This window comes from Phaethon aethereus (assembly GCF_964289735.1).
Source record: "Phaethon aethereus genome assembly, chromosome: 2".
Classification (NCBI taxonomy): domain Eukaryota; kingdom Metazoa; phylum Chordata; class Aves; order Phaethontiformes; family Phaethontidae; genus Phaethon; species Phaethon aethereus.
Genome location: NC_138582.1, coordinates 96311610 through 96335085, shown reverse-complemented (window position 1 = coordinate 96335085; position 23476 = coordinate 96311610). Strand labels below are relative to the sequence as shown.

The window sequence follows — 23476 nt, the reverse complement described above, 5'->3', positions numbered from 1 at the left end:
GTTTGTGATGCACTTTCTGGAAATATAATTTGCTATTTTGGATTCAGTAATGCTGTTTTGGAGGGTGGGAGAGTGAACAATTTTCTAGTTCTTTTACCTGAAACTCCCTGATGTTTTTAATGCCCTGTTTCTCCTAGGCAAATATGTCTGTGTTAGGCTTCCCTCTCCTTCTCCCGCCCCCCTTCTTCTCTTATTCATGTGTTTTGACAAACACAAAATGCCTTCCAATCCTTGGAGAGCTGTACTCCATCATTAGACTGATGTTTTCTGCCTCTCAGTTTTTATTTATGTGAATCTAAAAATGTGTAGCTCGCTGGCACCCCACACTGTTTTTGGTTTCTCCTATCTTACATGTGTCACGCTGGCTCATGTTTGCTTTTTCCTTGCACTCTTCCTTTCTTTCATGGTGTAACAACATTTTTAATACAGGATGTCTGAAACAATGAACACCAACGAAGAGAAGAAAAAACCTCCTCTGAATGGGAGAAGAGCTGTCCCATCAAACAACTCCAATGATGAAGAAAATGAGGTCCCTGAGATGGAGGCTTTTGGATTGATACCTAGAGGATTTAATCCAAAAGGTACAGTGTACAATTAAGACATGAGTCTATTTTTACATCCTCCATACTCACCTCTGCCCAGGTCTGTGAATTAAAACCAAACCACTTTTTTCCTTACATGTTTTGATCTCAGATAGCTTTCATTGCTGCTTGTGAAAAAACTTGCTAAAAACACCCATGTGCATGGAACTGTTACGGGACACTATGGGTAGGGAAAGTGAGGAGTGGAGAAGCTGAGTGACCAGTTTTGAACTGTGGGAGTCATTAAAAAAAGCAAGAATGGCTTTTCGCAGTTTGAGCGCAATCACATAGTCATTTTAAGGACCTGCCGGTTTCAGGCATGGCTGTGGCAGCACTGGGGTGAAGGGGGCAGGAGGACCCTCCCCTCTTAATGGTCGTGCTGGTTTGTACGGCCTTAAACTGACTGTGAGACTACTGCAAAATGCTGGCTGGCAGGGAAAACTTTTGCTAGATGTTCAGCTCACTCATAAAAATTAATGTAAAACTAAGAGGAATCCCTGTATTTTTAATTATTCTGCTGTGAAAAGTGTTTCAATCATTTGGCTGAGGAGACAAAACAGTATTAGGGTAGGGGATGGGCAAATCAAACCACATCCTCAGTGCCAACTCTTTGGACTGAACCTGAAGAAAAATAGGTAAGATTTGGTTTAATAAGAAATCAGGATTTGCTCTTGAATGAGTCACTGACCAAATGATGTTAATTTTTTGGCCTATTTGAAATGAACAGCACAACTTGTTGAACGTGGCAACTCAAGGTAGACAGATGTAATAATACTTAATGCTCATATGGGACTTGTCATCCAGGGTTGAAAGAGTGCTTAATAAATGTGGAGAAGCATTAGTTACTGCATTTTACGCATTGGGGAACAGGCAAAGAGGTTTTAAGCCACAAGTTCAAACTTTTATTGCAAAGCATTATTTCTGTAATCCTAATCATGTGCCTTAACCACATGTCCCCCCATTTGAATATACATACGTATTTCTTTAAAGAGCATTTATTTTAAAAAATGCCTGAGCAAACAAACTGGCATGTTAAGACTGTAGAAACTTTGCTTGAACCTTTTCAAACAACCTTGTAGCTCTGGGACAAGTGTGTTTAAATTGTCAAATGTAATGCAATAGAGGTCCTGACTAGATACTGTTTCAAGCTCAATATGCTCACAGAAGCTGGAGATGTGTAAGGGTGTGGGATACCTTAGAAGGAATGCAGCCTGCAGCTAAAGCCCACCAGTACCACGAGAAAGATTCCTACTGCTTTTTGATGTGCTTCACATCAGGCTCTGAATGAAGCATGGTGCTAGTGGGCAGGAGCCTCTTCCTTTTCAGAAATGCGATGGAAACTTAGGAATGTCAGGTCAAGTGACTTGAGGCAGGAACCCAACATGGACTTAAGGTGATGCTGCTGGTGAGAAAAACAGCCCTTGTCCAAAGCAAGAGTTTGTGTGGCCATAGGATAAACCTGACTGTGGGACTGGTATGGCTGAAAAATAAATTTGTGCATAACAGCAAAACTCTCTTTTACAGCTGGATCAGCTCTGCTGTGCAGTTCGGCTCTGCAATGCTTGTAGCAACAACATGCAAGGGGTGACCTGAAGGGAAGGGGCTGCAGCACTGTTTCGGTGCATATCAGCTGTGATCCAAATCTGTAATACCAGCTGATGTAAGTGTGGTCCCTGGACACACCGCTTTGGGGTAGGATGCTTAAGTCACCTGTCAGACCACATTAAAGGTTTATAGCCTGGTGGAACTCAGACTGGGACTGACATCCAGGAGCTGAGCCTGCCCAGAGCAGGGTTGTGCTTGGGGGATAAACTGAGCATCTGTGGGCAGAGCAGAAGCGGCGGAGCACAGCAGGGCTCTAGCACTACGAGCACATCCTTACAGAGGACTGCTTGTGCCACCTCCTTCCCCTTCTCCCACACACCTCTACACTTCTGGGCCGTCCAAATTTTTTGTAGTGTTTGTTCCCACATTTCATTGCCATAATACGTTGAAAGAAAGCATGCAAATGCTTTTACCCCTGCTGTTACAACTGAGGGGTAGGATTGAACACCTGCTATAAACATCTAAAGTCAGTGTTTTCACCTGTGTCAGATCATAGTCAACACAGAGCCATCCAGTGAGTGGAGGTGAGGGCACAGGTTGTCTGGAGGCAGTGGGTGTCACTTCCAGGGTGATCTATACCCTTCTCTCAGCTCCGCTGGTGGCAGCAACTGGCCATAATAAGAGGTTACATACCAGGCTCACATCATTTAGATGCCTAAATTTAACTGAATCTTGCCCTTGATCTGTGCAGTGTAGGTGTCTGCAGCTGAGCTAGGCACCCTCATTTCCCTTGACAGCCAACAGAGAGAAACAGGCATTTTTAGGGTGTGATTCATTTGACCTATTTTAGTTACTACTCTGGGATGAGGTAAAACCCTGTTCTTGACTAGCTCTCTGCTGACACCCACTTCTGCTCCTCTGAAACACAGCCGGAGCGAGTGGCAGAGGCTGCCGGGGTCGGCTGCCTGCCCAGCCCGGTCGGGGGGCTGCCTGCTGCGGGAGCCTGCCTTGCTCGCGGGAGGAGACGCTCAGTGAGGAGGATGCACAGCCCCTGAGTGCTTCTTCAGCAAGAAGCCTCTGTCTCCACGAACACGCCTGTGTCATGTCCTCCTCCTGGCTCTTCCTAGCCAGCTTATCTCACTGCAATGTGTTACGAGTGGGCCTGGTGCTTACAGCCGCTCGGTGGGAGGACACAGCCCTGCGGCCCCACGGTCTGCAAGCTCCCCACGCACCCTCCTTTGCAAAGTTCGGCGACTCGCCAGGGAATCGTGCTTCCCCTGTTAGCAGAGTGATGGGCACCTCCTTTGGAAACTCACACCGTTCTGTTTGTAATGCAGAGCCCTTTCTGCTCTTGCCAAAAAGCCTGATGTTAGAAAGCTCTTCTTGTTATTCAAAAAGCAGCTCAAGCGTGTGCTCATTTATTTCCATGCAAGCTTAATGTTGCAAAAGCTTTAAGAAGGCATCAGGCTGCTCGTGCAGCAAACCGGCTTGCATTAAACAGCAGACCAGGCTACGGGCAAACTGTCAAATGGACTTGACTTCAAAGGAGCCCTCGATGGCCACCTGTCCATCACAAACAGAAGTGCTACGGCTGGACCCTTCCTTTTGGTCATACTCTGGTAATGGCGTTAGCACATCGCGTTACCCTGCTCCTGTTTTGTCCTCCGCAATTTCCACTGCTGTAATTAACACAGGCTTGGCCACAGGTTATCTTCATCTGGCAAGCTCAATGTACATTTTAACATGGAGAGTCAAAGTGAAATGTGTTTTCTGCAGGTGTGTATGGCTGTGTTTTGACAGGAGCTGTGTAAAGTCCTGAGGTGAAATGAAGCAAATACTGAACTGATTGCCCAGGGTGGCTTAGTTTTGCAGTTCCTTGAAGGGGCTACAATGCGAAGGAAGGGCAGGGTCACTGTTGCCTTTTATTTCAGAACATGAGATGAAAGCACAACAAACCCTCAACTCCATTTTCACACCTCCTTGGAAGGACGGAGAAACTGAGCCAAACTTACTGATAGCCTCACCCCTCACGGAGCCCTAAAGATACGCAGCTTTTACATGCAGTGCTTTCAGCCTGGCAGGGGTTGGGAGAGGTAACAGGAGAGACTCTCCCCTGCCCCCGCTTCACCCCCCTCCGGGAAATTCCTGCCTCCGTAATTTAATTGTGAGCTTTGTCAGCATTATTGGCAGCGAGCATTGGAAAGTGTTGCAGGGAGGGAGGCAAAGACGTGCCCCGCTTCGCAGAAGGGCAATGAGAATGACTTCCGAGCAAAACGCATTTCATGTTTCACACAAAAAACACCTCTGTAACTTCAGCCGGTGCTAAAGCCAGCGGGGATCTACAGAAGTTACTCCAAAAGCCTGGTGAATTGAGCAGAGAATAACAATAACGTTGCCATGGGACTTTAAGCCTGCCTCAGTATTGAACAGGATATTCCAGCCTTTCTGCAGGTTAGGGTTAGCAGGAGGCGGATGGTTTTGAGTTCAGTTGTCCAGGGCTTTTCCATGAAAGGATCCTTATCTTGCTCTGTTCTCGGGCAGTTTCCTTTCCTTCTGTTTCCCCCAGCGCAGGGCTAGGCAGCTGACGGTGACAATGCACGAGCGGGACCTGCTCCTGCTGCCCGTATTTCCCCCTCTCCCGTTAGCTGTCGCGCAGAGCCGAAGCTCGGTGGCTTGGCCAGGGCAGCAAAAGGACCATGCTGGTGTCCAGAGGAGCTTGCTGCCCGTGGGGCTCTGCTGGTGTCTTGATCCCACCACTGCAGAAGGGCAGGGCTAATGCCCATGCTGCTGTAGTCTGGAGGCTACACACCCGGGAGGGAGCTGCTCTGCAGCTTGCCCAGAGCCGGCCACTGTGCAGTGTCTCCCTGCCTTCAGGGAAAAACACTGTGCAAAGCTGTTGTCTGAGCTTCTGTGAAAGAGGCTGCATTCAGCCCTCAGTGACTTGGGTACCCGACTCATTCGCTGAGCACATCATTCCTGCTCTCAGGGTACTCAGTAGCAGGCCAAATTAGCCACCGTCAGGAATACACACAGCTCCACCAGCTGCTGTGAATGTGCATCCCTTTTTGCCAGGCATAAGTTTGGCTCTGTCATTGTCAGTATAAAATGCAGAAATTAGCTAGTTTCTAACTGTCAGCACCTGGAAAGACAAGCTGAGAGCTGCAAATCAAGCTTTACTCTTCTGTCTCTCTCCTGGTGGTGAGCAGTAATGGTCCTCCTGGCAGAAGATTCGTGATTTTCTGCCCAAGCATGTACGCAAAAGAATGATGTCCAGTTCGTTTGCATGTGGTTGGTTGTTGTATGAGAAGAATCCTATTGTGAAGATTCCTGATATGGCACAGGCACGTAGCTCGTGGTGACGGCAAGTGCCTTTGGCTATCCCATTGCCACCCCACACTGGTCATTAGCTAAGCAGAGTAACTTCTAGCAGCGGTAGGCTATAATCCTTTAGACAGCCCTAATTTGAAGGGAGTGAAGCTTTGCCCATGCATGTTATAGATACCTACTGCTGTTTGCCTATAACTCTATGCTGTAATTATATACTGTAATGTTATATTTAGTTTTCATAAGAAGACACTAATAGCAGTGGAGGTATACTGAGAAGCTGAGTCTAGACACATAACAGTACACCAACACCTTATTTAATACAGACAATCCAAGCTCTCAGCTGAATGCAAGATCATTAACTGCCTCTCAGGCTCTTCAGCACTCTATAGTAGTGGCGCTTTGCAAACATTAATGTATTTAAGTGTCACAAAACCCCTGTGAATTTGCATTTTACAAACAGAGGGCTGCAAGAAGGGAGACATGAAGCCATAGCTGTCAAAGGCCCACTGATTGCACTGGTAAACTTGTGACAGCAAAGCCCAGCCCTGCAGAAAGCTGATGCCAAAGGAAAGATGGAGTCCAGCTCTCCTTGGGGACATTCAACTTTCCACCCATAGCAACCTGCCCTTTCTGCAATTGCTTTCATCATTCACTAGGAACCTTGCAGCCTCTGTGAAAATGGCAGAGCAACAGACAAGTGTCAGTCCATAAGTCCTTGCTCAGATAGGAGGATGTAAGCCCCAAACAGATCCAGCATGCTCTGTTGCACAGTGTTCCTCGATGACACAATGTTGGAGAATGGGAGGACAGGGCCTCCAATAATGTTGGTATCAATATTGAGATTCCAACATACTGACTTCTTCCCTCTCTGTTCATTTACGTGTCTCTGCAGATTACCTGCATGTTGTGGACATTCATATGTTCAAGGAGCCCCATGAGATCAACAAGCAGCAGCACCACACCGACAAGTACTACAGCCCCAAGCTGATAGTGCGTCGGGGACAGTCTTTCCAAATCCAGATTGACTTCAATCGACCCTACAAGCCAGAGACAGACCAGTTCTGGCTGGAGTATTTGATAGGTAAGTGCCTAGCAAAGGCTGTGTCATATCAGCAAAATAAGGTTGAAGAGTCTCTCATAAACAGGAGCACAGCAGTACTTAATGGCTGTGTCTTTTTCCTGTTGTGACTGATAAACCATAAAAACAGGCTTAACCATAGGCAAGGAAGTACTTTTCTAAACAGGGTCTGAATCCTTACTCAAGAAAGTCAGCAGAATTTCGTGTGAGAGAAGGAGCAGTATTTGGGGCTTTCTGTTTAGCAAGAAGCTGTACTTTATTGAGCTTTCAGGTTTATCTTTGGTTAATGCTGTATGGCAATGCTGAAAGTCAAGTGGGATGGGAAACACCTTTTATTAGTGTTTAGGAGATGCAGGGAGAAGGAGTCTGTTGTTTAAGGTGGGAGAAATGACTATGTATGAACTGGGATAACAAAATGTTGAGTATGCAAGGGGGAAAAGTTATGCAGGGTGGAGGAATAGGACGTTCAGACATTGTAGCTTTGGACCAACAACTTACGCAGGACCACACAGAGGCTTTCTTGACTTACTGCAAAAAGAGCAAGAAAGCATTTTTCCTCTCACTGCGAGATCTTCATTAGAGACCCAGGTCCTAATGTACCTGTTTGCTTATTGAAGGTACAGGGCTGGAGAAGGGCATGACTCTGCTAGAGAAGGGGAAAAGCAAAGGGCAGAGTGGGGCTTCCTGCTGTGCTCCAAAGATGGCCCCACCAAATGCTGCTCCCTGCATCACAGCTCTAGGAAAGCCCCAGCTTCATCTAGAGTGATCTGGGAGTTTCTGTGTTAAGATGCCAATGTTCCCCTTATAAACTCTTTAAAGTAGGTTTGAATTGATGTTTTAATTTACTTTCCTGAGTGATGCAGTTCGGAAATTTGTAACATTGATTTTTTTTCCACCGTTGAATTATGATGATGTGGCCATTTATTAGATTTGTTGCCTTTTAAAGCTAGATGGGCGTTTATCTTTTAAACGTATGCACAGTGAAAAGGTTACTGTCTGCACATTTTTTTTCATGGATGTCTTCTTTCTAATTTAAATTAGGGTTGGGAGGCATGTTATGACAGTCCAGTGAATGATTGGTTGAACAGCCACAAGTGCCTTTAAAAATTTAATATGCATAAATATCATTAGTTCGTTTGGGATTTAATTCAATTCAAGACTGTTCCCTTAATCTTTGTATGTTTAAAACAAACAGCTGTAGCAAGAAGAAGTGGAAAATGGAACATTCATTTTTTATTGCATTGTGTGCAGTTTGCATTTGTTTTAATCAGATATTCTATATTGGAAGAAGAAATTTAACACTTCTTTTGATGTTGTGCCGTCCACTTAAGAGAACATACTCATTTTCCTTTCTCTTGCTCTCTGTTGCTCTTTCCTAACACATCTGTCCATGGTTTGTACGTTGAATCTCTAAGCATGGATAAAAATCCCTTCACCCTCAGCGACAGTAGGAATGGGGTTAAATGCGGCCTGAGCCAGGGGAGACTTTGCAACAAGCTCAGCTCTGAATGACGGCTTTGGAGTCAGCCCTGAGTTGGTGGTTGACTTCCCCTCCTCGTTCTTCACTGTTACTGTCCTTTCTGTGGAATGGGAAAGGTAATGCTGATGTGTGGCGGCTGGCAATCAGCTGAAGGAAAGTGCTGCATGTACAGGATAGCGTCCAATGCTATTGCCCTCCTCAGCTTTTTCAGTGTCTGCTTCTGTGAGCACCACTGCCCTCTTGCTACAAGGAATTTAGCTCACAGAGATTCAACTGGGAGAAGAGATGTTCAAGTTCCTCTTTGAGGAACTGTTTAATACTCAGTGCACCACAAATGCTTCTCTTTATGCACATGTGGTGAAAACACAATACATTTGTTCTCAGACACTAGCAACAGAAAGCAAAACAAAAACAGTCCACAAAGGAGAAGGAAATTATCCAGAGATGATCTGCTTGACTCTTGCTACTTCTCCTTTTAGTGGCAAGTCCAATGTTTAATGCTCTGAAGGGGAGAAAGGAGATTTCTTGTACTTGAAATGCTCGAGGTTGCAGTGCTGCACTCTCATGTGGCCATTTACACCCAGGTTTTTTTCTGTTTGTCTGCCTGAAGAGCAGGCATTCACCTCTGGTAATTCCAGCTGCCTGAAAACCAGAGCCCCGTCCAAAAGCTGTTGTCCAGGCTGCCTCAGTGAGCAGAGGAGGGAGGCAAGCAGGCCCGGTGGCAGTTCAGCCCTGCTGTCTTAAAATGGGATGAACTCTTTTCTGGATTTTTTGTCTTCCTCCATTGACTCTCCCCCATAGACCAGGCTCTGACTTTAAGATCACCAAAGACAGGGGAGGTAAATCCTACCCTTTGGTACCACCGGGCAGGAGCTACACCTAGGGACTAGCTCAGGCAACAGCCGAGACAGCAGAGAAAGCTTGAGCTCAGAGAAGCTTTTTGCACTGAAACAAGGGATATACCTCCTAAGAAAGTGCTGAGTTTGAGAGATATTGTGATGGACACAAAGAAATATCAGCAGGTTGTTGTAAAATGACATTACCAAGGAGTTCTCTGCGTACCTGAGCAGTGGTTTTCAAACAGTGCAGCAGAACTGTAGAACAACCTAGGCTGGAGGGACCGTCGGAGGTCTCACATCCAAGTCCTTGCTCAAAGCAGGTCCAGCTTCCTCAGGTTGCTCAGGACCTTGCCCTGGGGACAGGTTTTGAGTATCTCCAAGGGTGGGAATGTTACCCCAAGTAATGTGTACTAGGCTGTCCACGAGCTGTAGAATCTTTTGGGTGTCTCAAGGTGTTATTCTGACAAGGTACAAACATACTTTTGGTAGGGATTGCCGTGGCTCACAGGGAATTCAGCTGGAGCTGGGAAAACTCAACGTCTCTTTTTGCAGGGCTGTGCCTACAGTGAGGACTGTTTATACAACAGCACTGTATAAAGCTCTTCAGAAATGATTAGTTCCCAGCGCTGGAAATTTCCCAGCATTGACGTTAATCCATCACAGAATTTTTATCCATTAAAGACTAATTTTGCTCCTGAACAATGTGACAATGGTAATGACTTGATCCTCTGTGTGTGCAGAACTATTCTATTTCCTTTATTCTCCCAAATTTAGTTTTACTTCTCTTTTTTTGGTCCTATTTTTGCTTCTTTTGCCTCATTAAAAAGATGATTAATGAAGCAAGTAAGGCAAGCAGAGACTGCTTAATCCTTCTAATTGATAATGAATCAAGGGTACCTGGGACAAATGCTTCTTGCATCATGTGAAACTAGGTCTAAAACACAGAACAATCTTTAGTAACAATTTTTTTTTTTTTAAATTCACACTCCATTTTGAAGACCATTCACATAGAGTCTATAATTCATGGGCTAAACTGTATAAACAAATATATATGTCAATATATAAATAATTTGCCGAACCTCTTGAAAGTCACTTTTACTGATATTCTTCTGAGATGATTCCTTATGACTAAAGTCCTTATTGCTTTAGCAGACTGTTTTCCCTAGAGCCATCATTGGTGAAACTGGCTGAAGTGCTAACCTGGGAATTACTGTAATTCAGTTTTGCACATAATGCTTCATTAAATTAGGACCATATTTGTCTGCCAAAGTATGGAAAACAAGGAATGTGCCAAAAAATCCACATGGAAAAATATCCACTTATAAAGAGCAATGGGATGTTATTCCAGTTCTCGTGCTGGACTGCAGCCCTGCCTCTGTACCTGTGGTTTGGGAGCTGCTCCATCACCACATATTTCCTTCCTCGCAGCCCACTTCCTGACTTTAATGAGAGAAAAGGTGAGCATCACCCCTTGGGATATACTCATTTTATTGGTCTGAGGTTGAGATGAAAGAGGCACAAGAGAAGCGTAGATGCTGTGCTTACATCTACTTCCCCAGCACGGGAACAATTTCAGTTTGCTTGGAGCCCTGAGGAACCCAGAGAAGCCAATGACTCCTTCACCCATCTTGATCTCTCCTGACTACCGCCTTCGTGGTGATGGGGATACTTTGTGCTGCTCTTGGCTTTCCACAGTGAGGGGCTCAGCCTCTCCGAGGATGGCTCCTGCACCTGGGGCAGCCAGTTTGGCATGAATGCTGCAAAGTTTCTGCAGTCACTGCTGCAGTGGCAGTGATTTCTCTGAAAAGCAGGTGTAAGATTAGATGGGCTTATACAGCCTTCAGTCTTGCTTTTAGTAGTAGTTTCCTGTATATGGCTGTATATCCTAGCATGGTTGATGAGTTTATACTTGCATCCTTACTTGATATTTCCCCACATCCTCATAAACTGTTGTATATTTGTATTTTCCTTAAATGACTTCATAAATCCATATATATTGGTCTAGCCCTAAATACTATTATGAACATTTTATTCATTGGCATACTTCTGGAATGATCATAAACCCCAGTCATCCAGGCTACTACCCCCTTTCCACATGTGTGCATGCATAGATACCCACGCACCTGCCCATATGCACTCCTCAGGCTTTATAAATCATTGGATTTTGGGCTGAGATGAGAGCAGAGACTTGCTGCTCCTTTTTCTACAGTCTTCCCAGGCCTGCTCCAGAGGAATAGTTATAAACACATGAAAGCAGCTAAGAACAAAAACATGTTAAAGCTGATCCCATAAGACTTATTTAGGCGACAACCAAATTCCCACCTACAGTCACAGGGATATCTGAGTACAACTAAATAACAAGGGGTCTGATGCAGGACCACCCTCAAGAATCAAAGGAGCTCTTCATACTGTCCTACAGTGTCCACAACCTTTCCCTAATTTCACGGCAGTGTTGGGACATGGGTTATTCCAGGAGGGTTGAGGTTTTGTTCCTTTTGTCAGGCAGTAAATCTGTCTTAGTGGGAAGTATTGCTACCCCTGCTGTCACCTGCCCTCCTCAGCAGCTCTGGTGCAGGGCAGGTGGTAGCTAATGGAGTGGCTGGGACACGAGGTGTCCCCCAGCACCTCGGATGGGATGTTGAGCTGAGTTCTGCCTCTTGGAAAAAGCTGCTGATTGGAAAAAAGCTGGATCTTGAATTTTTTTTAGGAGCCTTCTTGGCATTATACAAGAGCAACTAACTCTGGTACTGGGGGCAAACTCTGTTGGTGCTGGTACGTAACCCAGTGCTGAGAGTTTATTAAATCACTATGTCCCTGTTTAACAAAGAGCTACAAAAATTCAACAAAGATACAGAAACAACTGATGGTCTGAACATGGAATTCCATTTTGGGGAAGAATGAATAATGTATTAGCAGTGGAACACATTTCCTAGAAATTGACTCCAGACAGAGGAGAGACCTGTTTGCCAGCTCTTAGCAAACAACAACAAAATTCACTTTCTGAACAAAGGCGTTGGGGTATTTTTTTTCCAGGGATATTATTGCCTCTGGAATTCCCAGAGGAACAGGGAGGAGGGACTCCCTTGAGGTGCTCCATGGACACAGTATTTCATGCAAAGGAATCTTTATCTTTCTTATGCTCTCCTTTTGCACTGTTGCAACAGCATCAAGTGGCACATAAAATCTAGCTGTATTTTTTAATGGTTTTAATAGCTAAGGTGCGTGACACTGATGTGTGTTTTACAACTGTAAAGTATTAGAAACATTCGCTCCTGGGCCAGAGCAGTCAGATGTTAAGGATTCTTATTTGGGTTTCCTACATTTCCAAGTTTGTATGCAGCACTTCTGAAGGCAATGGGATTTGAGGGTAGGAGGAGCCCAGATGTGCTATTACAGCAATGGCTCAAAGACACTACTGTTTTTCACAAAAATCTGTTTCTCGTTCTTGCTTGTTTTGATTGTTTGGGATTTTATTAGAGCATCTCTCATTTCTTTTTTCTTTGTCTTACTTTTTCTTTTTTTCCCTGTTTTTTCTCTTCTCTCTTCCCTCCTTCCTCGTCCTCCTTCTTTCTCTTCTTCTTTCTCTCCTTCTCTCCGTTTTCAGACATTTGTTGTAGTTATTCATAGCAATGAATAAGGCACGGTCCCAGTATGCTAACACCCATCCCTAGGCTGCTTGCTACAATAAGACTTACCTCTGCTACACAGCCACTGCACTTGTGGCTTCCAGTTCAAATTTATTTATCAACCTGTCACAATTATTATTTTTCCAGGGCTGGCATTGAAATAGATTCTTTACCCTTTGTATGAAAGAGCGTATCTAGGTAAAACAAATGAACCTAACAGGAAAATTGTTAACCTTACTGTGTGTAATGTATGTCCCAAAGGGAGAGAGATTCCTCGACTCCTTTAAAAAAGAAACTTCTAAGGAGGACTCCTAAAAAAACTACTGAGAAACAGCTTTGTTCACCTCCCCCTCTTTTGAGGTATCCTACTTCCACCAGGGAGGAAATGTCCTCTGAAGCTCAGTAGATCTCTAATCTCTGTACTACCAAATTTTCCCTCCTCCCTGCCAAAAGTAAAACACCTACTTGCTTGTGTAGCGCCAACCCAAGAGCAGCCGTCGGTCCCCCGCTGGCCGTGCCAACCTGCTGGTGCAACTCAGCAGGGGCGTTTAGGAGCTGTTTAATGCACGCACACATACAGCAGCGTGTATGTCCGCTGGGGACCAAGGGAGAAACTAAACTAGATGGAGATAGAGGTTTCGAGGGACTGGGCAGGGGAGTGGTCTGAGCACGCCCTGGTCCCTGTTAGTCACTTGGAAGGAACAGCAGCAGACTTGGACAGCCGGAGGAGGAACGCTCGTGCCTTGCTGACTGAACTTGCTGTACCTATGTCTTGCTCTCCCTCTGTTGCTGTAAATCTCTCTCTGGTGCAGCCAAATTAAACACAGCTTGCCTCTGTGCTTGACGGGCCTGGAGCTGACGTGCTAAGGAGCTGAGGCATATGTTAAAAATAATTCACCTTGAATGCATGTGTGTGGCCACGGTTCTGTGTTTTGAAGGACTCATTCTTTTGCTACCATGTAAATAAGACTTTGGCAAGATTTAACAAACACTGCTCTCTGCTTTTTGCCCCTGTAAGGGGTGTGTGTGTGTGTGTGTGTGTGTGGTGGGGAGCATCCCGTACATGCCCACATCCACACATGCATCAGTCATGATGCATTTTACCATGTAAACCTTCACTCATGTTTACTTACTTTCAAAGCCTTGTGATGCAATGCTGAGTGAGACCTGAGCTCATTTAATAGCAACAAACAGCTATTTTGCTCCTCCTTTCCTGGGTGCCTAGAAAGCCCAGGAGGTGTAGACATGGCTCTTCAGGATATGGTTTAGTGGACATGGTGGTGTTGGGTTGATGGTTGGACTTGATGATCTTAAAGGTCCTTTCCAACCTTAATGATTCTGTGATTCTGTGTGTAGAGCAGAGCTGAGCTGCAACTGAAGTGAGCAGGAGATTTAGGAGCCCAGCTTGGATAGCTACAGAAACCAAGGTGGGATAAGAAAGAAGTACCAAAGAGTTGCAGGCCTGTGCACTTGTGAAGCAAGAGAAATAGATGTTTGGGCTATTAAACCTTCTGTAAAAGGGAGGCTTCTGTAAAAATAATGTCTTCTGGCAGTATTGTGGCTCAGTATCTAGCTGTGAAATGCAGAGAGTTGGAGGCCCATGAAAGAGGGCCACTGAGAATTCTCTCCTGTCTTCTCCTGCCTCAAAGGCAAGACAGTCAGCAGCCCATGTTCAGTGCCTGATATCTTCTGAGCTGCAAAAGGAACTTATAAAAAACTCACCCTGTGCCTGGTGGTAACAGTGCAGCAACCTCCAGGCTTTCTGAATTCGCAGGCTGGATTTTCTGATGTCCATGTGCTGTTAGAGGGAGCAGACAGGGACATCCCAACAGCATGATGTCATGCAACGACTTTGTCTTTCACATAGCAGTTGGCTGTGAAATGTCCTCGAGTGAGGGCCAGGGCCTCCTACACCCAAAGCACACGTGAGCATCAGGGAGTGAGGCAACCACAAAGAACTGGCTGCAGAGCATTGTTCAAGCTGCCAACTCCCGGAGCAAATCAGAGCAAAAGGGATCCTGAGCCAGCTGATGCTGCTGGCAGAAGCACCCTCCTGTCAGCATAAAAAGAGTTTCTCTTCTATACATGGCTCCTGGTCCTGACATGCACCCAAACACCCTTCTGCCTCTCTATGGGTTGGGTTAACACCAGAGATCCTGCAGAGAGTGCTCTGCCAGGTGTCCACAGGCTTTTGGTAATGAGTCTTGGGATAATGTTGAATCTTCTTCCTTAAAGACTCTAACCCAGAGAATGAAATCACCATTGCACGTTATATCTTCTGAGAAAGGGCTGACATTACATGTATCCCAACTATGAGCCAAAGTTGGCCCTGCTTTTCCACTGCAGCAAGAAGTGTGTGCTCAAGATGTAGATAAAAGTCAGATGGCCAAGCCATCCTGAGAGGACTTCCCTACGATGTTTATAAACATAGTACCGAACCTACATAAGGATTCTTTTGCCAGCAGCCTTAGCATGTAATGCCAAAGTTATTCAGCTTATAGTGCTACTGTATCAAGACAACAGATGTGTGTATATGAGACTAGTGTGGCTGGTGCTGTCAGGTGTCTAGATGTGTGATTACAATTCAGCTCCACAAGCTCCTGTCAGAAGTAACAATTCCCTTGCTCTCCCATTTGCATTTTGGTTTTTGTTTCAGAAGATTAGGGAACCTGTCCTCCCTTTAAAGAAAACGTTGGAAATTGCTCACCTCACTCTTGAGGGCTCTTCCCATCTTCCCAGGCTTCCTTGTGGGTTCAGGATTTATGCAACTGTTAGCGAGCACCAAACCCTGCTCATCTGTCAGAAGCAAACAATGTTCTCTTGTATTTACTGTCTATAACATCTGCAAATTATCCTGACTTCTAGGATATCCCTTCCCTGGCATCCCTGCTATGTCTGCAGGGATGCAGGCAATACCCCAGAGCACCTTCTCCTTATGGGTGAGCAAGATAGTGGAGTGGCCTGCCTCTCACTGCATGGGAGCAGCTGTGAGGGACATGCACGGGCTCTGGGCTGAAAAGACCTTGCATGCTCCTCAGCAGGAGGTACAGGTACTCCCTTGTCAAGCAACAGATATATTAGGGTGTCTTGTGGCTTTGCAAGCAAAAGAGACCTTTGTTTGGAAGGGTGAATGGGTTTTTGCATGTTGGGGCTTCAGAAAAGTGAGAATACTAGAGGCTTGGTACTTTGCCAAACATGCTATGAGGTGCCGGTGAGGGAGTTTCCATAAGGTTGTCTTGCAAAGGCCCCGTGGCCTCTTTGGGATCCTATCTGGTTCCTATAGGCAGATTTACTGGAGAGTGATTCTGCAGCCTCCCCATGTGCATGTGGCGTACACAGACATGGTGGTGCAAAGCCCCCACCACAGCACAGCCCCTTCTGTCCCCAGTAGGCTCCTACATTGATGGGCAGCTTCCAGTGAAGATGACAGTGTCAGTTCCTAACCATGTTAAAATACTAATCTCTCCCCCCTCCCACCTTTCTGAAAGAGGTAAGGGAGGTATTTTTAAAAGTAGCACTTGTTAACAGTTTTCAGTGATGTCAGTTTAATTACTTGGTTTGCTCTGCTGCTGCTTTGTGTGGACTGCTTTTAACAAAAATAAAATTATATCAAAACCAGAAGCAAAATATCAACTGTAGAGGCAAGCTGGGTCATACCCAGTTGCACCGCAAAGAACAAGAATATGTTCAGCTCTCAGATCGCAATTGTTAGCAGCTGCAAGACTCTTACCTCTGTTACCTCTGTAGGCTCTTCTCTCTAAACTGGCTTTCCTTTGATGGCTTATATTTGAAGTGTCCAGTGCTTTATCTTCTAGTGTTTTCTATTGATTTTGCTCTCTGATTCTAGTCCTTTATTCTTCTGTAGCTCTTTCCCTTCTGTTGTGTCCTTCACTGATCTGAAAGGGTTTAATGGGTTACAGCATCCCTGGCCGTCAGGGCAAAGTGGGTTATTTATGTGCACTGAACATCTGCAAAATGGAAATTCATGTGCACCAAATAATCTCTTGGATGAGGCACAGTAGCCCCAGATTTCTTAGAAACATGGATGTTATAGCAGCTCGCAAGCTTCATATTCAAAGCTGGAGTTGTCCTTTCCCAGAATGTAGCAGTATTCAGATCTGGGATTATGTCTACATCAGCTGTACAAAAATAAACAAGCATGAAAACCAATGCCCTTGTGAGTTTAATTTTGAAGTTCTTAAATAGTAGAAATGAAAAATATGGAAGTCCGTCTCTCTGTCTGCCATTGTTGCTTTTCATTACCCTATTTTTGAATGAGAAAAATCTGACTTTCAGTCTAAAATACGAAACGAAGAATAGATTTGAGCATGAGATAAGGAACTCAGCCTTCTCACAAATGTCTTTTCTGTCTGCGCTGCTGGTTGGCTTCCAGATATAGTTTGGCTCTACCTCAGGCTCAAAGGGTGGATCCTCACACAACTTTGAATCCTGGCTGTGTCCATGTTTACATGCAGCCTATCTATCTAGATGCTTTTTATAGTTGTCAGAGGAAAATAAGCTTCTCTAGGATGTGATTTGTCTTACTGTGAGGTAGACTATCATGTGCCGTACTTTGGAGGTGTGTCATACTTTGGGACCAATTGCTTGCAGAAGAAGTTCGGCTATCCAGCCCAAATGTGCTCATCTATACTCTGGGTGTCCAGAGGTGGTTCCCACTCCACCTGTGAGGAGCAGATGCTCAGGAGGAACCAAGCGCTGGGTATCTGCTGGTGGACTGACTTGTATTTCCTCCATCTCTGAGGACTTGTGTGAAAGAGCTCTTGGTTTCTGCTTATCAGCATAGTAGTGCAGTGAGAAGAACAAGGTTCTGCTCTTCTAAAGAGCCCCAAAGCCAATGTTGGGGCCCCAGTGGGCACTTGCATGCTCATGGCAAGGGTGGTGGGTGCATCTGAGCTGAGGAAGGGTCTTTTACCCACGCTTACCAACAGTGTAGCTGACACCAGGGCAAGGAGCAAGCTGGAGTGTGGCTTGCTGCACTAGGATAAACAGTGGTGAACAAGGAAATCCTGGCACAGCCCCTGTTTATGCTACGCTCCTGGCAGTGCCCGAGCCAGCAAGACTGAAGCTTGCTGGAGTGAGATGGGTGGGGTGTCTACACAGGCTGCTTGCTGAGAGGTGTTGCCTGTATTCATGTGGCTGTACTGCCAAGTGACCGGGCACTGTGTGAAGCTCTGAGGGAGGGAGGTGGCACCTGCCCACTAAAACTTGCCACTTGAAAATAAGACAAAGGGACAGAGGACTGCCAGGAAATTAAGAAACTGTCAAAAACAAGGTGAACCTCTTCACCTCTCTCTCCAGGTCGCTACCCACAGCAAAACAAAGGCACCTACATCCCGATCCTCATAGGTGGTGTGCTGAAACCCGGCGAGTGGGGAGCCAAGATTACCCACAAGGAGAACAACTCCATTCGCCTGTCCATCATGTCCTCTGCCACCTGCATCATTGGGAAGTTTCGCCTGTACGTTGCTGTCTGGACTCCCTTTGGCATCTTCCGGACACAGAGAAACTCAGCAACTGACACTTACATCCTGTTCAATCCTTGGTGCCACCGTAAGTACTTTGTCAAAGCTTCATGCTTTCTGCTGCTGGGCTCATCAGGTTTTGGGAGGGGGTGGTCCAGGAAGGGGAGTTGGGTACAAAGGAGGTGGCAGACATGCCAGTTTGGGTCTGGAAATCATACAGAATCTTGCCAAGAGGCAAGTCTTTCAGGCTGGGAACAGCCCTGTCTGAGCGGGGCTCCATACTGCAGACCTGTGCCTGTGCTGTAGCTGCCCTCTGCAGTTTTATGAGCCCAAGCCTGTGTTTGCCAGCTTGGGCAGTGCAACGATGCTCCATTTCTCATAGTAAATAGACCCCAAGGCTTTACTCTGACTTTAACAGGCACCAGCGTGATCCTCTTGCCTGCCTGTGTGTGCCTTAAACTGACAAGTCAATACGGGCATGTTTTTTTCCAGGATGGGGTGTGGGGCAGGATGTGGCAGCGTCCCGTACTCCCTTGAGTTATGTTGCTGATTGCCGTGTTTAAGGTTGAATGGTTGGACTTGATGATCTTGAAGGTCCTTTCCAACCTAGTGATTCTGTGATTCTGTGATCTGTAGCCGAAAGCCTGCAGGAATTCAATGGGAGCTGCTGCTCCTGCGCAGGCTGGATGGAGTCAGCCTGCTGTGGTGTCACGGGTGGTGCCTTCCCACCGCTACACAACATTTGTTCTTATAACTTCCCCTTTAGTGGCGACTTATTACCAGCAACCATGTCCTCTGTGAGGAACAGAATATTTCACAAATGAGCCTTTTTTTATAATCCAGTGGGTTGAAGAACAATTTATTTTTTATTAAATCTCCCTGGATCCAGCTAAAATCGGCCCTTATGCTGACACAATTTTATTTTACCCAATGAACTCCATGTGTGGCTTTAATGAGGCAAGGAGGACCAGAGAGGTTTGGCTCAGCCTTCTGACAGGCTGTAGCACTCTGTCTCAGCTTCTGACTCTTGCAAGGCTCTAAGTCATACATATTGCTATATACTTAGGTCACCAACTAACTTTAATATTGTCCCACCACTTTTCCTTCATCTTTCAATTTTTTTACCAGAGTATTTGCATCAAATAATCTCGTACAAAACAAGGGTCATCCTGCTGAGTGACGAGTAAGTTTAGCGTTATTAATAGAGTCCATTATTCAGCTGCACCTACTGTCAGTACGTCGAATGATTTGTGCTGAATTCATTACTTGCCCCTGGTCCAAGGGAATATAAGCAATGATTAGCTTATGCATTATTTAGGAAGATATACATTAATGCTGAGTAAAGTGGAGTTGCTTAAGTGGGAACAGGAGGGAAGGGCAGGGTCCAAGGCTCCGCAACACCGTGAGGTACTTCTGAAGGCAGCAGGGAGGTAGGAACCTTAGAGCAGCACGCTAAGGGTTTAGTCTGGGAGAGTGTGTAACAGAAAGAGAGGAATCATTGCTAAAGATATGACCCACTGGTGAGCAGACAAAACTGCTCAAGGTTGGTGAAGGCATCATGAGGCTGTCACAGCTCCAGCTAGGGAGGTGCGATTCTCCACCCCAAGGTACAGCATCCCTTGGCTTTAGTCCTGGGTATCGTAACAGCCAGTTTGTTAGCCAGCATGGTAACTCCGCAGTGGCTGAGCACTTCTTTGGAAAGGGATAAAACCCCAAAGAAAAAGCTTCTTAAATTGCCACAGGTTGCCTCATGACTAGCATACAACCAGCTAGGGCTGCGTGCAGCCCTGATGTGGAGAAAAAATGTGATGTGGGGGGCTTGGCTACCCCACTGTGGTGTGACTGGGACCACACAGGCTGATTCGAGGTGCTAGTCAGGCGGTGGAAGGGGAAAATCAATCCTTTCTTCACACCTCCTTCCCCACCGGTCCTGTGTGCTGACTGATCACAGGTGCTTTGCTGTCCTGTGCCCACCCTCTCTCCCTCACACCTGAGCTGAATGGGGCCAAAAACTGCAAAATTAAAACCACAGCATGGGAGCAAACCTGCAGGGAGTAAGACATGCAACAGTTGCCTCCAGCACCAGCCATCAGCAAGGCTAAGTGAAAAGCTCTGCTTCAGAAAAGTAAAAAGTCTTGGGGCAGCGAGGATGTGCTGTGTGCCCTCAGGCCCAGGGGAGGCAACTCAGGGTCACTCCTGTAGGACCACATTTTCATCTCCAGCTTACATGTTCAGGTGTGTCTCAGTGACTTCAGTTCTGTCCCTTGCTGACTACTGTAGTTTTCGTTTTCTGCATGTTTCATTTCGATTTGGATTTGGATTTATTCTCATTTCTTGCCCTGGTTTTACTCCTAGGTAGTTCGGGCTAATTGGCTGCTGTGTCTGCCTTTCCCCCCCCTTTCCTTGTGTTAGAAAACCAGGGACTGTTTCTCCACGCTTTATTCCCTGGCTGGAAAAGATTGTTCAGTGGAATGACAAAAGGGGATAAAAACTCAGGCAGTTAAACTGCAGAGAAAACAATAGTTTGAAAATCTCCTAGACTTGTTTGCTGGGTTAATAGCTAAGCAGAAAAGTCTGCGTAAAAGGCCTCATTAAGACGAAAGAAGGCTGATGCCAGGAATGAATGGGGATTGTTATAGCAGGGAGCAGAGAACGGACTCTGCCAGTGTCTAGCACAGCTTTCCGACTCATCATTTTGGAGAAACATCAATGTGTTGGTATGAGCTTTTCTTTAAGACAGTGGCATTTATGCCCTTTCTTATTACTCCATTTCTCACTGTAGTTCAGTTTTGACATATCTGCCTAGCCAAGGATAAGGGGTTTTTTTCTGCTGTTTCAGAACAAGTTTGAATACTTTACCAGTCAAGCTACAGTTTATTTTGCTTCCAAAATCATCAGACGCTTTTATATATTTTAATCCCCTTAGCTACGTTGAAGGCTGATCACCAAGATACTTTAAAGATGCAGATGCAGTGCCTGATCCTGCAAAACGATATACACAAGCCCTAAACATCTGGGAATTCAGCAAGCTAGAGGATTCATTTTTTAGGTACTGAGGGGAAATTTGCATTACTTAATAAGCAAGATAAAGCCTGTGAGGAGAGGCAGCATCCTTTCTCCAGCCAGCTGACATAGTTGGGAAAAGCAGATGTGCTTTTGGGCACACAGAGCCCTTTTCAGTTCTGAAACAGAAGATACAAATGGCAAGTAGTTAAGGATACCTTCTTGGAGTGTAACTTAACTCTTAGCAGTATCAGACTACATGAAAACAGAGAATGGCTCCTTTGATCTGGATAACTCTGAGCTCTTTCCAAGGAGGTGCTGAGTCCCAGCAACTTTCTGCTGGAGAACATTCAGTGCTCATCAGGAAAAGACCTTGCATTGACTTGTGTGGCTCTCCCACAGGTGGAGATGCATAGTGTATCTGAGTAAGCTGCAGACTCTGTGGGCTGAGGTGTGCATTTCATTCACCCAAGCCTCCTGCCAAGTGCATTATATTTAAGCAACTAAATATATTGCAACTTTACTGAGTCAGTTGCACATTTCTTCTGCTTAAATGTCCTAATACAGTTTGAGGATTAGTAACATGCGGTTGACTTTGGACTCCTCTCGCATGTTACCAGTCTTCCAAATTTGGCCCAATAATATTTTCTTGCATTTATAGCTAAATATTAAAATTGATCTCTTGTATCATAAATTCCACGTGGGTAAAATTCTCATAGAGCTTCATCCTTCAGCTACATTAACGTAGGCAAGCACTAGCAGTTGCAAGGCAGCATACTGATCTTGATCCTGGCTGGAGGGGGTTTTGTAGATAACAGTATTTTGAGCTCTTGCAGCTCTGTGTTTGCCACAGCGCTGCCCTCTTCCCAGCAAGAGCCCCGGGAGTTTTGTGGTTGCAGTGAGCCCCAGCCTTGCATTCCCGGATTCCCATGGGAGCGCGTTGAAGAGAGGCTGGGTGGTCAGGACAGGGCTGCTACCTCCACCCGTCTGCTGGTGCCGCTGTGCTCAGCGGTCACTCTCTGCACGAAGAAATAGCATTTCCAACTCCAGGCGGTTGCTGTGCTGGGGATGGGGGTCCCCCCATGCTGGGTAGGGTCCTCTCATGCTCATTCACCTTCCCAAATTGAAAGGGGAAAATTCTCATCTCTTTTACAAGGAGCCTGTGTTCAGTGGGATTCCTCACCTGCAGTACTGTCTTCACGTGAAGTGTATTTTCACCTTATCTGTCTTCAAACGGAGAAGCATAGAGGCTAATTTGCTTCTTTGTAGCATTGCTAGTGTCTTAGTAATTTCCCAGGATAAAAGAAGTGAGTAAAAAAAACCCCTAAACTGCTAGAGAAAAAGAACAAACAAACCCAGCAAATTTCTGTGGAATTCTTCTGTTTGTCAGATGTGAGCCTCCACTTGCAGAAAATAATTAGGAGTTGTACTATGTAGAGCACGCTTAGCATCAAAGTAGTCGCAAATGCCTTGTATTTTCTTCTAAACAGTCTCAAAGGTAGTGAAAGCTGTCAAAAATCAAAGCATCTGGCTTCTGTGTAACACAGAAGCCCTTTTTACTTTATCAAAAAACACAAATATTTTAAAATAATTGACAGAGAAGTTAATCAATTTTCATCTGATTTAGCAAAGATCACGCAGTCTCGAAATAACATAGGCATCTCAGTTGATACCAACTAGATCAATATTGATATTTTCAATCCCTGAAAGAAAACAACAGCTGTCAAGAAGGCATATGCGCACACTGCACCGAACGTGTAACTGTACAGAAGAAGGTGTGAGTTCTTTAAATGCGTTCTCTGTACCAATTGTATGGATGTGCTTTAATAAAATCCAGAGCTCAGTGAGAGAATGCATATAATTGTTCAATCAGAAAATCAGGCAGATCCAGCCTAATGAAACAGAGCCTAGATGATCTGTAACGTCTGCAACATTTTTAGTGGGATGTTATGCGGAACTTGTTTAGAGCTGGGAGCTGGACCTCAAAAAAGTCATGTAATATACAGTTTCGTAAGTATGAGGGTCCCTGGCTGGCATAAATGACTGCAGCTTTTTGATTCACTGTCAAGTTTTAACGCTCTCTTTCATCAGGTAGACTCTGAATGTAATAAACCCGTGATCTTCCACTTTGTGCCTGGGCGCAGGTTGGCTAGGTCATGGGTAGCGAGAAGCCTATAAAGAAACTTCTTGATGGCCCAGCCCGTAGAAGCTGGGTGCATACCACCACCCTGCCAGCTGCAAGAGCAGGTCTCAGACCTGCTTATCTTAGGGAAAACCCGATAAAACCTGCTGCTTCTCTGTTTGCTTGGGTTTGGACATAGTCCGCAGAGCCTGTACGGCAAACCCTGCCGAAAGCATAATGGCAAGCGCTGATCTCCTCAAATGCAATAAAAGCTTTTTACATCTAACACCTGCTTCCCTATCGTTCCTTGCACACCAATGTGGGGCTCATTATGTTACATATCTATGCACAATCTCTTCTGTATGTATAGACATACAGATACAAATATATCT

The 23476-nt window shown here is 45.5% G+C and overlaps 1 protein-coding gene across 1 annotated transcript in view; it reads left to right on the top strand.

The window, feature by feature from the left end:
* The first annotated feature begins 376 nt into the window (after positions 1–376).
* The window catches only part of F13A1 (coagulation factor XIII A chain), a 58245-nt gene continuing 35145 nt past the window's right edge, over positions 377–23476 (top strand). Inside the window, exons 1-3 of the mRNA XM_082015122.1 lie at positions 377–581; positions 6346–6534; positions 17796–18047. Coding sequence (XP_081871248.1) covers positions 431–581; positions 6346–6534; positions 17796–18047 — 592 coding nt within the window. The 5' untranslated portion in view covers positions 377–430. The remainder of the gene's footprint in view (positions 582–6345; positions 6535–17795; positions 18048–23476) is intronic.